We start from the raw sequence: 14,096 nt of genomic DNA, 5'->3' as shown, positions 1-14,096 counted from the left end.
TTCTTTGCTTGTAGCTAATCTATACCGAGGAGGATATTAATTTCCCTATCTAGGGGAAGGATATTAAAGTTTATTCCTTAATTCTTTCCTTAGATAAAGACCTTAAGGTAATTAATCTCTTGATCTATAATTCTGTTGTTATAGTCGAAGAATTATCCTTCTGCGTTATATAGTAAGTATAGGTCTTATTTCTTTCTCTATGGTAGTTTCAGCTATATAACTATTTTTAGGTTAATAAAGTTACTTTTGGCTCTATAATTAATCTAAGCATTTAGCTATATTCCTTTAATCTAAACTTTTAGTACTAGGCGTTTTGGTATTAGGTCCTTATATAATCCTAGAGCATTTATTAAATCGAATTGTTCTTGTTCCTGCTCTTTGCTTATTTGATGCTCTGTTATAGATGGCGTATAACTTTTCCTGATGTATCTCGGTGTATCTATTTGCAGTTACTATTATTACACCCTTCTCTGTTAGGGCAGTCATTAATGAATTCTTTATTAAATAGCTGTTGCTAGAAATGTCCTTCTAATTCTGCGTCTTGTTTATCCGGTGTGATCCCTTATCCGGATTATTTATTGTTAATTAGGGCCTGATTGAATTCTTCCTTAAGGTCGATAGGTTTAAAGATATGTTCTTTTTCTAGGGACGATTCATTGCTATCCGTATCTCCGGTGGTTATAATCTTGCTGCATTATTAGAAATCTGCAGGGTTATTGCGTAGATGAAGTCCGTCGTCTTCCTATTATCCCTGCAATTCTTCCGTGGTATCCGAACTTACATCGTCGGTTAACGGCCACTTTATTGGGTAATCAATCTGTTCGATACCGATCTGTTCTTAGTGCTGCTTCACAATCCCTTTTTTATCGGCATACTTCCCTTAAGTTGCCTTTTCAAATTCTTTTTCGGCTTCTTCAATTAGCTGCTAGGAGTGCTTAATTCCCTCTAGCAGTTCCTTTATCTTATAGATTTATCAGTAGTATGCCAGGTTAAATCATAGCATGGCTACTCCGAGATTTTTATGCTAGTAGTATACTAAATATCTATATATCTCCTATTCGTGGTATAGGTTATTGTTAGGTATGCCAGGTATCATTACTAGGAAACAGTCATTATCTTCCTTGTTTTATTAATAGTGCTTACACTAGTAGTACTTATATAATACCTATAAAATATCTTTATGATTCGGGTTAATAGGTAACATCCTAACATTATCGTTCTTATTAAACTTTTATTCCTGGTATAGTGGATTTATAGTATTGTGTTAGTAGTAAGCTCTGATATATATCTCTTTGACTTTTTCTATATTTCTATGTTCCTTGGCTCCCTAAATATACCTGTCTTCGGGTAATAGATATATTCTTTTTCTGACTTTATTATATAGTAGTTCGTAGGGTTATTTCTACTTATTCTCGATTTGCTTATCTTCCTTGCAGAGGTATTATGCTGTAATCGTGCTGTGCCTCCTTTGTATCCTATGCTTTAGGAGTGTCGATAGTGGTAGGTATAAGTCCTTGTTTCTGCCTCTTGTTCTTATCTAATAGCTTCCTCTTTCTTTTAAAGTGTCGTTATGGCGAATCTAGGTGCCTCGTACTTTGTAATATATCCCTTTTCGGTGTCTACCGTAATAGTTAATCCGTCTTATTAAATGGTTATTCTTATAGGGATGTTATCTACCGTTTTAGATGGTTAGGCTTGTTTATTTTCCTTGGGTAGAGTTATTCTTTCTTCCCTAAGGACTCCGAGAATCTGGGGTTCTCTAAGGCATTTCCTTTATTTGTTTTCCTGTTATTTTCTATTTTCTTCCTTGCAATACTTAGGATCTTATTATTTCTCCTTCTTATATTATTTTCTTCTCTCCTTTGTTTCTTCCTTGGCATTATACCTTTATTATGCCTTTTGCAAGTCTTTGTAGCGTTTTTTGGCTTTGGCTTATTCTTCTGCGTCTTCCTCTGCTTGTTTTTCTTTTACTTCCCTAAGGCATTCTCCTGGGTAGTAGCAGAGTTCCGCATCGTATCCCGATCTACATATGCCTAATGTTTATATGTATATAGCCATTTGAGGGTCCTATTATTTAATTAGTCCTAGGGTCTGCTTACCTTGGTTTAGATCCCTGGCTCTTCTAGGTTCTGGGCAACTGCATGCCATATGTCTAAACTGGTTACAGTTGTAGCATTTGCATTTAGACATGTCTCGTTGGCAGTGGTTATTGCCTGGCTGGGTGGCTCTGAGTACTATAGGTCCTGGTTGTGTACTGTACGTGGTATTGTTTGACTGGTTGCCTTGTTGCTGTCCCTAGTTTCGAGAGTTACCCTGGTTGTTATCGTTCTGTTGCTGGTTAGGGTAATACGGGTTAAAGTTGTTACCCCGTTTGTGGTTTGCTCTCTCTCTTCTGCGTTTATATTGTCGTTTGTTGATCTTGATTGCCATGGTGATATATGCTGTTAGACCTTCTTTGGGTCTATCGGCTAGGTACAATTTGTCCTTGACTTCTTCTTTTAATCCTCTATAGTATATTTCTATCAGGGCCTTGTCATCCTATTCGGTCTTAGATGCAAGCTATCTGAATTTGGCGGAATAAGCGGCGTAAGACTTATGTTGCTTAAGTGCAAGTAGTTCTGCTGCAGCTTGTCGTTCCTTGTTAACTACTTTAAAATTGTCCTTAAGAGCTTATTTGAAGTTAACCTAGTTTATAAAGATATTCTAGGTATCCTGGTCTTATGCGTTTTCTTTGTTCTCGAGAAAATCTCTTATAATCGGCTCCTACTAATCCTTGGCGTCTCCTTAGATTAATAGTAAGGTATATAACACCTTCTTTATAGGGGTGTTTAGTCGGTTCGGGAATAAGCAAAAGTATACTTTTATTCAGGTAAGGAATAGAATTACATCGGCTGCTTTTCCTGTAAACGGTTCTGGCTTAGGCGGCTTCAGCGCTTCCCTAATATCTCTTCCTGTGTTAATACCCTGCATATTTACAGCAGGTTATTTGTTAATACGGGCATAAAGATTATTAATAGTTCTCCGCATCTTATAAATCTTAGCCATAAGTTTAGCCATGCTAGGTAGTGCTCTAGTGTAAGGAGGTGCTGGTCTGGTGTTTATGTTGCTAGATATCTTAATAGTATAATATTACTTAGTTGTTTTTAACGCAGTATGTTCTGAATAAGAGCTATTAATATATAACAAATAAGGTTTTAAACAAGGAAACTAGTCCGTACTAGGTTTATATTTGCAGATAGCATAGGGCGTTAATACTAAGCAGGTTAGTTATTACGTCTCTTAATAATTAAGTAATGCGTATTAGGCTTATTAATATAAAGAAGTCTTATTAATAGCTGGTGAACTAAGTCTATGAAAGTGCTAATAAATGTGGTCTATATACTAAAGGTGATCTAGGGGGATTACTGAGGTAGTTAGATTACGGTGATCCTAGATTACGGTAGTTCCTGGAGCGTCGTGATCCTGTCTGTGAGGTGATCTAGCTCTGATTAGTCCGTAGCCGTTAAGGGGCTGATGCCTTACATGAGTTTTTTGTGGGGTACACGTGACGTAACCGCTGGGGTCATAACATATAGTAATAATAATATATAAATTAAGCCTAATACTAACTTAATTTCTTATTATAATTATTATTCCTAGGTAACTTAAGGTAAAAGCTTTAGAATTATTATAATAGTTTTATAATACAAAAGCTAGGTAGGTTTAATAGTATTATATTAATTAAAGCTTAGGGAATAAAAGACTTTACTATAAGGTAATTTTAGAAAAAGGGGATAATTTATAGTTAAATTATTATTATTACCTAATTAATAACTAACTGGCCTAGTTATTAAGTTACTAAGATAAGACAGGAAGTAGGGCTGGTATAATAAAGTAAGTCTTATTAGTAGCTAAGTATAACACATCTAATAGCTTATTAAGTTTAACCTCTTATTTATCTAAGTATTATAATAAATATATAAGGGGGCTCAGGAAGTAATATATAATATATTATTTTAGAAAATCTATTATATATATATATAACAGGAAGAATAGTAGTTTATACTATAGTAATCCCTTATATAGGGTAGATATGCTTTTTATATTATCTCCTTTCCCTTCTCTTAAGAGAAGAGAAGCTATATTATAATTTATCAAAATATAATTATAGTCACATGGCCATACCTGCATGGATAAAAAAGGAAGCGGCTGCATATTTTCAGCCCCCATAGAAAGCAAATTAGCAGGTCATTCCTACCTATATCACTGCAGTCATCCCTGAATTATGCTGTGTAACCCTCGGAAGGCATCAACTCCGTCTTGGATTGAGGACCGAGCAAGGCGGGGTAATGAGACACGAAGGTCTCATTGGACGCCAGGAGCAAAGAGTGGCAAGCTGAAAAGTCAAGATAAGCAGTCTATCCTGCTATATGCCTTAGCCTAGATAGGCCTGCCCTGGTGTAGATCCCTGCAGTAAATAGAAGAACTATGCTAGCTCTTCTATATGATGATGGATAAATTTATTATTAACCCCCACTGCTGCTGCGGTGACCTTTGGATAAAGATGCCTTTGTGTTTTTCGAAAGTGATCTGATTAGTATACCATAGCCCGAATAATGGCAGGTGGCGATGAGGCTCTGTTTTGCAGCTGACTGAGAGCCACGTCGCATTCGTGATACCCCACCACGCAAGACGCGACGTTTTAAGCAAAGATCAGCGACTCTCTCACCTTAAAAAGTAAATATGAGACAGTGTAATACTTGCTGGATTTGGTACTGCCCCAGAGAACTATTCTGCTGCAGCTCTTTCAGGATAATAAATAAAGTCTATAGCAGAAATGGCCATGGATCCCAGTTTGTGGCCTAGGTTATACAAGGCAACGAGCTGCCTGTGTTGAGGCTGGGGGCTCCTTTGTTTCCAAAGAGCAAACAAGATCCAAGTTCTTGTGAAAATGACTCCACGGCCGCATAATAGTGGCTTTAGAATAGAGGTTGCTAAGTTTTTAGTGTGCTTCAAAAATCCTGAATTTCTGGTTTCACAACAGACACGAAAGCACTGAGGCTGTTGGCTCTACAGCCACTCGACCAACGAAGCAGCATAGCCTATGTTCAGGCGAAAAGTAGGGTTACATGTCTGCTGTTACAATGATCTGATCGCCCAGCCAATATGTATTGCCCCAATGTCTCGCAATTTCGGGGCTTTACGATGTTTCTTGTCCATTCAGCCGACAGCCTGCCTGGGCCCCCTTCAGGTCAACGCCACGGAGATTCAGCTGCCAAATCATTCCCCACTACGGGCCAAGAGGGTTGTTAAACTGCTTGCGATAGGTGGTAAAACTCACCACTCCCACGCCTGCTGTTGGTATACCGCATTATCTCCGCTGACATGATGCATGCAATGGGTCATGAGACCTCAGCTGGACTCGTTGTTTGGCTTCATTCAAGACATTAGACTCACCGGTTTGTGATGAGGTGAGGCTCTGCTGCCGCGATTCCGGCTTTGCTGCGCTCATTGCTCTCTGGGGCTGGTTGCTCTTGGTCCTTAAAAAGCCGCTCTGGTGAACGTAGGCGAGTCATTGAAAGCAAACAAGGCGCTTGCTCCATACGCATGACACAACCATCATGGCTGAAGCCCGCTGCTCTGACTACAGCCTTTCCGCATCCGCGCTTCAGAAGTGGCTGCGAAACGAATTCAGTGATGATACAATCACAGTCCAGGTGAGACATGCAACACACTCCCACGGAGTGGGTTTTATGAGGAACTGTTTCAGCTGATCCGTGATTCACAAAAAGTCTGTCAGTTGGACATTACGTTTTCAACTTGCCCGGATGGAAAGTCAATTGACTCAGGTTTGTGATCTATCTAATTACACTGGTGCTGCTAATCCCCCACGTTCCAGAGCAAATATAACAGCCATTGACGGCTTGAGAACTAAAAAGAAATAAGGCTGCGTGGAATTGGTGTATAGGTACTTGCCACACAGTGCCTGTAATATACTTGTACTTGTTGTACTTGTTGTACTTGTTGTGGTTGGCTGTGGTTTGTGCGGCGCATTGCATTTATCGTGTAGGCCCTGCGACAGGAGCGCTGAGTAGGTGGATAAATACAACGGGCTTTTAGTGTCCAAACCAGAATCTGATTCATGCTCCTTCCATAAATGAATACCGCCATATTGCAATTGTTTTGTATCAGTTTTACTCAAAGGCCAACATGAGTCCCCACGATTCACCCATTTTTCCATCGAAGAGTTCACTCGAGAGTCCTTATCCAGAAACCTTTGCAGGCCTCGAGCCCTCAGACCCTACAGAGCGAGCTTACGGGGCTCTGAGAGCCAGCTGCGACCGCCAGGCAATTTACCCATGTAACCTTCTACAGCGCAAGCAGCTGCAGAGCACAACGGAGCGCTACCGTCGGTACCTCGATGACGAAGAAAAGAAACTATTCAATCTCGATTTTGAGGAAATTCATTTCCATGATTTGGAAGATGGAGGCATAGGTTAGCCCCTGGCTCCTCCGCTTTAGCACAGGACATTGTTTTTAATACCCTTTAGATTACCGGACAGTGATGATTCGAAACAGCCCATGTGTCCGAAATCACCTTCACAAGGATGGGGGAGATCCAAAATCTCGCTTTATGTATGATGTACTGCTGGAAATCTCTAGCGATCCTTTCGGCTAATACTCTGTAGCTTCCTTCAGGCCGAAACCTCGCGCGCTCCATTGAACTGCTCTCGCGATAGCTTCTCGCACATCATGTCGTATCATCAGGTTCCACCAACCTTTATCGACTTTGTATCTGCCTTCGGTGCCACGCACTATCCGACCGATTACCACATGACAGGCTTCGACTCTGACGATACCCTTCGTATACACGACTCCAACTTGATAAACATTTCCACACTTGGTCGCTCAGGACGTGAGCATCGCATGCAATATCTTTTGCGATCTGTGGAGCGGGACTCTAACGATGACGGATCGCGCAGGTGGAATATTCGACAGGCCGCTGTATATCACTCGTTCGACTTTATTGAAGGTAAAGCACTGTGGATCAATATCAAGGCTAATGGACTATTGAAGGATAGAATTATAGAAGCAACAGGCGACCCTGCAATACTAGACTTGGGTACACGGGATGACTTGCCAAAATCTTTTGCTGCTACTCTTGTCATTCACCTCATTTTCCTTGAGTGGTGCGACGAAGATTGGCGAACGTGTATTCGTGATTGTGAGAGCAAGGTTCGCGATATCTTGGCAAAGGCTCAAACATCTCAAGTTGTTCAGCCTCCCGCGTTCAGCGCCTCAGCAAGACGAGCTTTGGGGTTCCAGAGAGCGCGACCTACAGGGCTCAGTGAAACTGAGAAGCAACAACCTTCAGTGTCTTGGGTCTGGGGACGGAAGATTCACAGCTATTTCAAGTCGCTCAGCCGTTACAAGTACAGGGTCACGCAGGATCCCGACCTGATTGGGACTGCAGACGACGATAACCATTTGCAAAAGAGACAGTTCGAGAACCTCAAGAATCTCGATACCTTTTCTTTTGGAGAACTCCAGCATCTTCACTACATGAGTGAGCAATTGGAGAGTTATCGTTTGGTGATGGAGCTCAACCATCAAGCCTTGCGTGACATTGCAGAGCGTTACCAGAACTTGCCATCTCAGCGCGGTTTTCCAGAATCTCTCAAGGAGAATTGCATGGAAGATATTCTGTCATTTGTGCGACGAGTTGAGCGTATCAGGAAAAATCTCGAGATCCGTATGACGCAAGTAAATTCGCTGCTCGCATGGCTTCAAGACGGAAAGGCATTGGTAAAGTACACCGAATGTTCCAGTATTCTCCTCTGCTGATTACATATAATGCAGTTCGACGATATACTGCAATATCGCAATGTACAGATCGGTCGCATCTTCACCGAAACTTCATATGGTCAATCCCAGAAGATGGAGCGTATTGCGTACAAAACGGAGAAGGAAACTATCTCAATGCACGTTATCACTTGCGTAACACTGGCATTCCTTCCTGCAATGTTTGCGGCTGTAAGTTAATGTTATTAAGCTCTCGGGTTTCCTTACTTATTTTTCTCTAGACGTTCTTCCAAAGTGGACTTGTAGAGGTGAACAGAAATGCGACCGGTGTGGACAATGCAGTCACATTTCACAACAAGGCTTTCAGGCTGTTTTCTGCAATATGCTTCCCTCTAATGGCGCTTACCTTTCTCCTGTGGATTTTAGTATTTAGATGCCTATCACGTAGAGCACGTAGGCGGATTGCGCTCGAAAATGTTTGAGTAGAAAGCTGCTCTGCTGAGCGCCCAGCGGAATTTGGCGCAAACTTCTTTTTGTATTTCTTTTGTATGCCTGTTAGTTAGATCGATAGACTGAATTGTGTAGAGTATTTTAATTACTCATTGTGCCTGGATTACATCATACTAGTAGTACTAAACGGTAGAAATCTCTCGTTCTGTTATACCGATCATGTAAGGGAGCCCTGAAGATGTGTTCAACATACGTAATATTTGGCGCAATACTTCCACCACTGGTCAGGCTATGTGATCTCCCAGTCCATCCAGCACACACGAGTCGTGCAGCGGGTCTAGTGGGTAAAGTGTTAGCCGCCCACGGTGAGACCTGCAGGAGAACAGCATGATGTGACAGAGAAATCAGGCCCCGCGACACTACAACAGATCCGTAGTGGCTGTACTGTGGTATACTGTGATATACTGTGAGGGGCGTCCTGCTTGTTCAGCCAGCCAAGAACACCAGTTGCAGTCAATACCATACACAGTTGGTATCCCTTATGGTAGAATGGGACTCTAGGCTGAGTTAGTGGCGTATGCATTCTCCCCATTCTGGACACCCGAAATGATATTGCAGCCGATGCCTCCCAGCCTTGATTGCCTTGGCGGATCAGCCTGACGCTGCTTTGACAATGATCTAGCCCTGTCGAAATGTAAACCGCAAGGCCGCGCTGTATCCATATATTTGTTAGGACTTTCTCCTCCCTCCTGTCGATGATCTCCTTCCCGTTACGCTGTGAGCTCAACTCTACAGACTCGTCACCATGACTGAACCATTGGAGGTCGAATTTCGCAAGTGGGTAAACGATAACGCCAGGACTGGTGTCAACGGCTTCGACGAAGAGAAGAAGTACGTATCTGGCATCCAACTCGAAAACTACTGGTCTTCGACAACCCTCTGCGAAATCATAAGCACCATCGATCCCCCCCTCTCAGTGCCAGTTGATACAATCAGAAAGAAGTATCTTCGCATATTTTCTATCTTAGTCTTTATTAGAAAACTAGGGAACATTATCCTCTTCCTACAACGGGGAACTAACGACAGCAACCTACCTTTAGGAACCCATCATCTCCTTGACGAGTGGCATGGCTGTCTTGATGATTTCCTGGACCAACAGTGGCAATTTTGTCCGTGGGTGTTTCCCAGACTGGAAAGCGACAAGCGACAACTACCAGCGCGGCAGATATTACCAATTCGATACAAGGGCCCAGTGATGAGAGAAGGCTGGAGTTCGCCTGCAGCACGGATACATATAGTCAATATAGATGACGATTATTGTCAATCTATTCCACGAGTCAGTATCAATTCCTAAGATATAGTCATTTCACTTAATAAATTGCTTATGTTTAATAGGAAGCTGTTTTCAAGATCTATGAAGGCGTCGATACAAGACAACTCTATAATAGAGAAGCCGAAGTGTACACAAGACTTAGAAGACTTGACGCGATTAGTATTACAAACTGCTATGGCTCCTTCGAATATACCGAAACCAACAAGCGAATTATTATCTTGGAATATACCCGTGAAGGCTCTCTGCTTGACTTCTTCAAGAAGACACCCCCGGATAATTCTAGCGATCTAGAATTGCTTTGGCGGCGCTTGTTACTGCTACTAGATGGCCTTTACCTGCTTCACAATCCAGACAAAAGTGATTCTAGATCCCTTTCTGGGTATGATTATGATGCACTCCCTTAGTTCTACCCCACTGCAGCCCTGACCTTTGATAAGGATTCACCATGATATCCAGCCAGCGAATATTTTGGTATTTCGAGAAGAGGGAAACTCTGCCTACGACGTCTCCTTTAAGCTTGCGGACTTTGGCCTGGCTGAAATTGTCAGAATAGATGGTGGCGAGGGCGTCACAGTGCCTATAGATAATGAAGGGAATCGAATGTATTGTGAGTGCTTTTTCTGTCACATGTCTTCAAGCTTCGACTAACGCAACCTTCTATCGAAGCGGCCCCTGAGTCTTACTCTAACTACAGGATTATGAGCGAAGTTAGACCTCACCTTAACTCCGTTGCGGACTTATGGTCACTCGGGGCTGTTTACAGTGACTTTCTCGCCTGGTCCATAGGAGGTGGTGAGCGTCAAGAGAGTTATCGTACAAAGAGAAAGAATGCAATTGCGAAACTTAGTCACATCACAGAAGCTGGGTTCGATGCATGCTTCCACGACGGAGACAAAAGGCTTCCCGCAGTTGAAGACTTTCACAAGGGGGTTCTCAAAGACAAAGTTGATGGAGACTTCGTCTCCCCTTGCATGAGTCAGTTCATTCTTGAGTTCATGATGGTGGAACCTCGAGTACGATTGATGGCGATGCAAGCTAAGGGGCGCGCCATAAACATGATCAACGCCGCGAAGTCAGGTCCCACGCTGCAGCGGCCAACAACTCCTGAAATCATCCATCCTGTGAGGAACAGGCCGAGCTCTTACAGTCATGAGAGAAAGGTATCTGTGTGTGAGGTTTACGAGGCACTGATGAATAAAAGGAGCAGCTGGAAACAATTTAGGAGATACCGAAGTCATCCCTCCGATGTTGGGATGAGTCTTCCAGGTATGCAGAACGCTCGGAACCAAATTAATCGTCATGGTGGACGAGATCAAGTATGTGCAACCACTTCCCATTAGCGATTGGTGGACTGACATAAGACATCCACTATTTAGATTCTGGTAATCGATGATTATGAGTCAATGATAGAGCATAGGAGAAACGTTAAGGAGACCGCCAGAGTTATCAGTTACTCAGTCAAAGTGTCTGACAAAGATGGTATGGATCTTTATTTTGCCTCTGATTCCTGCAACCCTCAAAAGTGCCAAAACAGTTCAGACGTCGAGGCCAAGATTAGGAACAAAGTAACAGTCAGTGGATGCTGTGACATGAAGAAGTGTTTGGAAGACGTGATGGACCAAGTCAAGGCAAACGGAACGAAACCGACAGGCATCTATATTTTCACTGATGGAATATGGGACCCAGAACATAAGCCCGAAGTGAAGGATGTCATTCACGAATCTATCGACCTTCTAATCAAGAAAAACGCAAAGCCAGCAGACCTTATGTTCCAATTCATCCAATTTGGTCGTGACCCTGAAGGGTCGAAGCGGCTTAAGTTCCTCGACGACGGCTGCAAAAGGACACACAGAGGGGTAGAATAGTAAGTACGGTGTTTATTTGTGAGGGCGGTTAAGAACTAACGAATGTGCTCAGCGACATCGTCGACACCAAACACTGCGATGACCACGTCCCTAAGATTATCATAGGCAGTATTTCTAAACATAATGACAATGACGACTAAGAGAAATTTCAACGAAACGGGACCAAGAGACCAGAAATCCCTCTCTGAAAACAATATTACAATCTCGAAGAAATAGATATTTCAATAAAATAAGCCGCATTCTATTTTTAGGATATCACGGCAATTATAAAACATCTGTAATTGAATCGGTAGTGATGGCGTTTCGATGGATGTTCGGGAACGGGTTTAACTTATCCAAGTTGTTATATCCGTTTGTTCGATGCTACTGGCTCAAGGTTTTCTCCACCATGGAAAACCGGGGCTGTCACGAATGGACTGGATCTGCTTCAAGCTGGAGATTTCCCATCCTCTTCCTCTTTATACCTAGCGCTCACTCGACCTCAAATTACCAGTCAGTTCCATCAAGAGAGATACAGTAAGGTTATCCTGACTAGTTCGTATCTATTTCCAGCGCAGATCTTCATGGGTTCACAACGCACAAACCCAAATGGATGTCACAACTGCCGGCGAAAAAGATTCCGCTGTGACGGATCAGTTCCCTCTTGTCGCAAGTGCATATCATTGGGCAAGGAATGTCTTGGATATGGCACTCTATGGAGATGGACGGATTCCGTAGCAAGCCGTGGCAAATTGGCCGGCAAAAAGCTGCCTTGCAACAACGACAACCCAGACCATCCCTCAAGCCAGACAGACGCAGATGCAAGCAGGCTGACTATAAACACTGCCAATCAATGCATAAGCAGCAATCATTGTCCAGATCTGGGTCTTGATGATAGTATACAACTTTACGGCAACTTGACTGACCCTTTGTTCAGCGACATGAGCTCAAGCGATCATTATTATTTATCGTATTGTTTGTCGTCCCCTGTTGGTCTTCCTATGCTCTTTGCTGACTATGAACAACCAGTTGCTGATGGTCTTTGTCCTCAGCTTGTGGCAATAGACCTACCGGGCCACAATCCGTTCCCAAGGTTATTACCCATGGGATTCTGCAGCCCCGTCCTGCAATACACGATGATCACTGCCGCAGCTCTACATATGTCCAATGTTCTAAGACCAGACACCGAAAAGAGGCCGGTGACACTGAACCACGTCAATAACAACTGGGAACCATCTCGACGGGCTATGCTTGATGCATTGGCGGCTAAACAAAAGGCGCTTTACCTTCTACGCATGGCTTTCCAGGACCTGGACACCCATGGACGCGATATGGTATTGACAGCTGCTATGCTTCTTGTAACCGCCGATATGATCGATTCAGGGAAACACGGCTCCAAGGCACATCTCGATGGGATCGGCTGGCTGCTAAGTTATGCCCAGCCGGCTACGAGCGTGGGTGAGATGCTCAAGGACTTTGTTATCTCGGATTGCTACATGTAAGCGTTATTCTTGTTCCTCGAGACGGTGGGGCGTTAACTGATGTGTCAGCTTTTATGTATTTGCATTGACCTTCATGGACCAGATTCCGCAGTCCTCTCTGGCGCTTAACACAACAATCGCATCATCTGCAATCCATTATGCCGCCCGGAACAGCTTTATCTGCTGTCCTGCTGAAGTTTTGCAGATTCTGTGGTCTACTGCAATGATCTTGCAAAGGCAGACAGCCAATCATGATGATATAGAGGGCGCGGCCGCGAAAGGGTACGAACTATTCATGCAAGCCATGGCGTTCAATGTTGAAACGTGGTCTCGGGATATCCAGCAAGTCCCTCTTGGTCGTCAGGTCACAGATATCCCAAGCCGGATACACACAGGATATACACATCAGATGGCATGCTGTCTGTACATCATGTATGCCATCCCTTCCGTGAGGAGCTTTCTGCCAGAAAATACCGAGCAGGATCTCGAGCACGGGCTCATCTTCCATCTCCATCATATCACTGATGAGGATCCCAACTTCAAGACGTCGTTTTGGCCAACCTTTATTGCTGGAGCTCAAACGAGTGATCACGGTCAACAAGCGTGGATAATGGATAGGATGAGAAGACAGTCACGTCTTTTTCCGTGGGGTTTCCTGTATACCGCAATGGAAACACTTGAGCTAATCTGGAGAGAACGGGCCAAAGCTCCCAACGGGTTGAACTGGCTGGAGATTCTGAGAAGTCCTGAAGTAAGCTTTCTGATTGTGTAGGGAGACATACATCAGGCTCTCACCTTGGCCAAGATAAGGTCTCTTGGACGTCAGTAAAAGATTCACTTCAGTGCTGATAGCTGTCCTTCACAAGCTTCAATATTGTTGGTGCATTGCTACGAGAGACAGGTAATCCAGGTTTTATTTAAACTGATAAGATACCATAAAGACACATAACACTCTTTGGCTTCTTCTAGCAATATTCACACTTCACAAGACTAGTCTATAGCCGGCTTGAGATTGATCGGCCGCCTGCAACAGATTTCGCAGCCTCTTTTCCAGCCTTGGCTCCAAAAACAGCACCTGAAGTCAGGCCGCTTCCACCAGGGTAATTTGAGTAGAACAGGCCTCCCACCATCTCTCCCGCAACATAGATGTTTGGCACTGGACTACCAGTGGACATGCATCAACTGAGCAGTTGAGGATCAACCTTG

General features: G+C 43.3%; 4 protein-coding genes across 4 annotated transcripts in view; 3 read left to right on the top strand and 1 right to left on the bottom strand.

Annotated features, from left to right (window-relative positions):
- Positions 1-6,189: 6,189 nt before the first annotated feature.
- FOXG_17400 (uncharacterized protein) lies at positions 6,190-8,215 on the top strand (the record flags this gene model as incomplete). Its single annotated transcript, XM_018397404.1, has 6 exons — positions 6,190-6,475; positions 6,531-6,615; positions 6,669-7,785; positions 7,840-8,013; positions 8,064-8,090; positions 8,150-8,215. The coding sequence occupies 6 exons, from the start codon at positions 6,190-6,192 to the stop codon at positions 8,213-8,215; spliced, it is 1,755 nt and encodes a 584-aa protein (XP_018258387.1).
- Positions 8,216-9,037: 822 nt separating this feature from the next.
- Positions 9,038-11,570, top strand: FOXG_17399 (serine/threonine protein kinase; the record flags this gene model as incomplete). Its single annotated transcript, XM_018397403.1, has 6 exons — positions 9,038-9,568; positions 9,628-9,944; positions 10,003-10,172; positions 10,232-10,881; positions 10,942-11,429; positions 11,483-11,570. The coding sequence occupies 6 exons, from the start codon at positions 9,038-9,040 to the stop codon at positions 11,568-11,570; spliced, it is 2,244 nt and encodes a 747-aa protein (XP_018258386.1).
- Positions 11,571-11,876: 306 nt separating this feature from the next.
- On the top strand, positions 11,877-13,931 carry FOXG_17398 (uncharacterized protein). Its single transcript, XM_018397402.1, has 3 exons — positions 11,877-12,384; positions 12,439-12,907; positions 12,960-13,931. The coding sequence occupies exons 1-3, from the start codon at positions 11,994-11,996 to the stop codon at positions 13,660-13,662; spliced, it is 1,563 nt and encodes a 520-aa protein (XP_018258385.1). The 5' UTR covers positions 11,877-11,993; the 3' UTR covers positions 13,663-13,931.
- The window catches only part of FOXG_17397 (uncharacterized protein), a gene marked incomplete at its 5' end in the record, with an annotated part of 1,753 nt that continues 1,436 nt past the window's right edge, over positions 13,780-14,096 (bottom strand). Inside the window, one exon of the mRNA XM_018397401.1 lies at positions 13,780-14,046. Within this exon, the coding sequence (XP_018258384.1) occupies positions 13,886-14,046 (161 nt within the window). The 3' untranslated portion in view covers positions 13,780-13,885. The remainder of the gene's footprint in view (positions 14,047-14,096) is intronic.

The sequence above is a fragment of the Fusarium oxysporum genome, genomic scaffold (assembly GCF_000149955.1).
Source record: "Fusarium oxysporum f. sp. lycopersici 4287 supercont2.48 genomic scaffold, whole genome shotgun sequence".
NCBI classification, from domain to species: domain Eukaryota; kingdom Fungi; phylum Ascomycota; class Sordariomycetes; order Hypocreales; family Nectriaceae; genus Fusarium; species Fusarium oxysporum.
The sequence above is the reverse complement of the archived record's forward strand: the minus strand, read 5'-3'. Positions and strand labels throughout refer to the sequence as shown.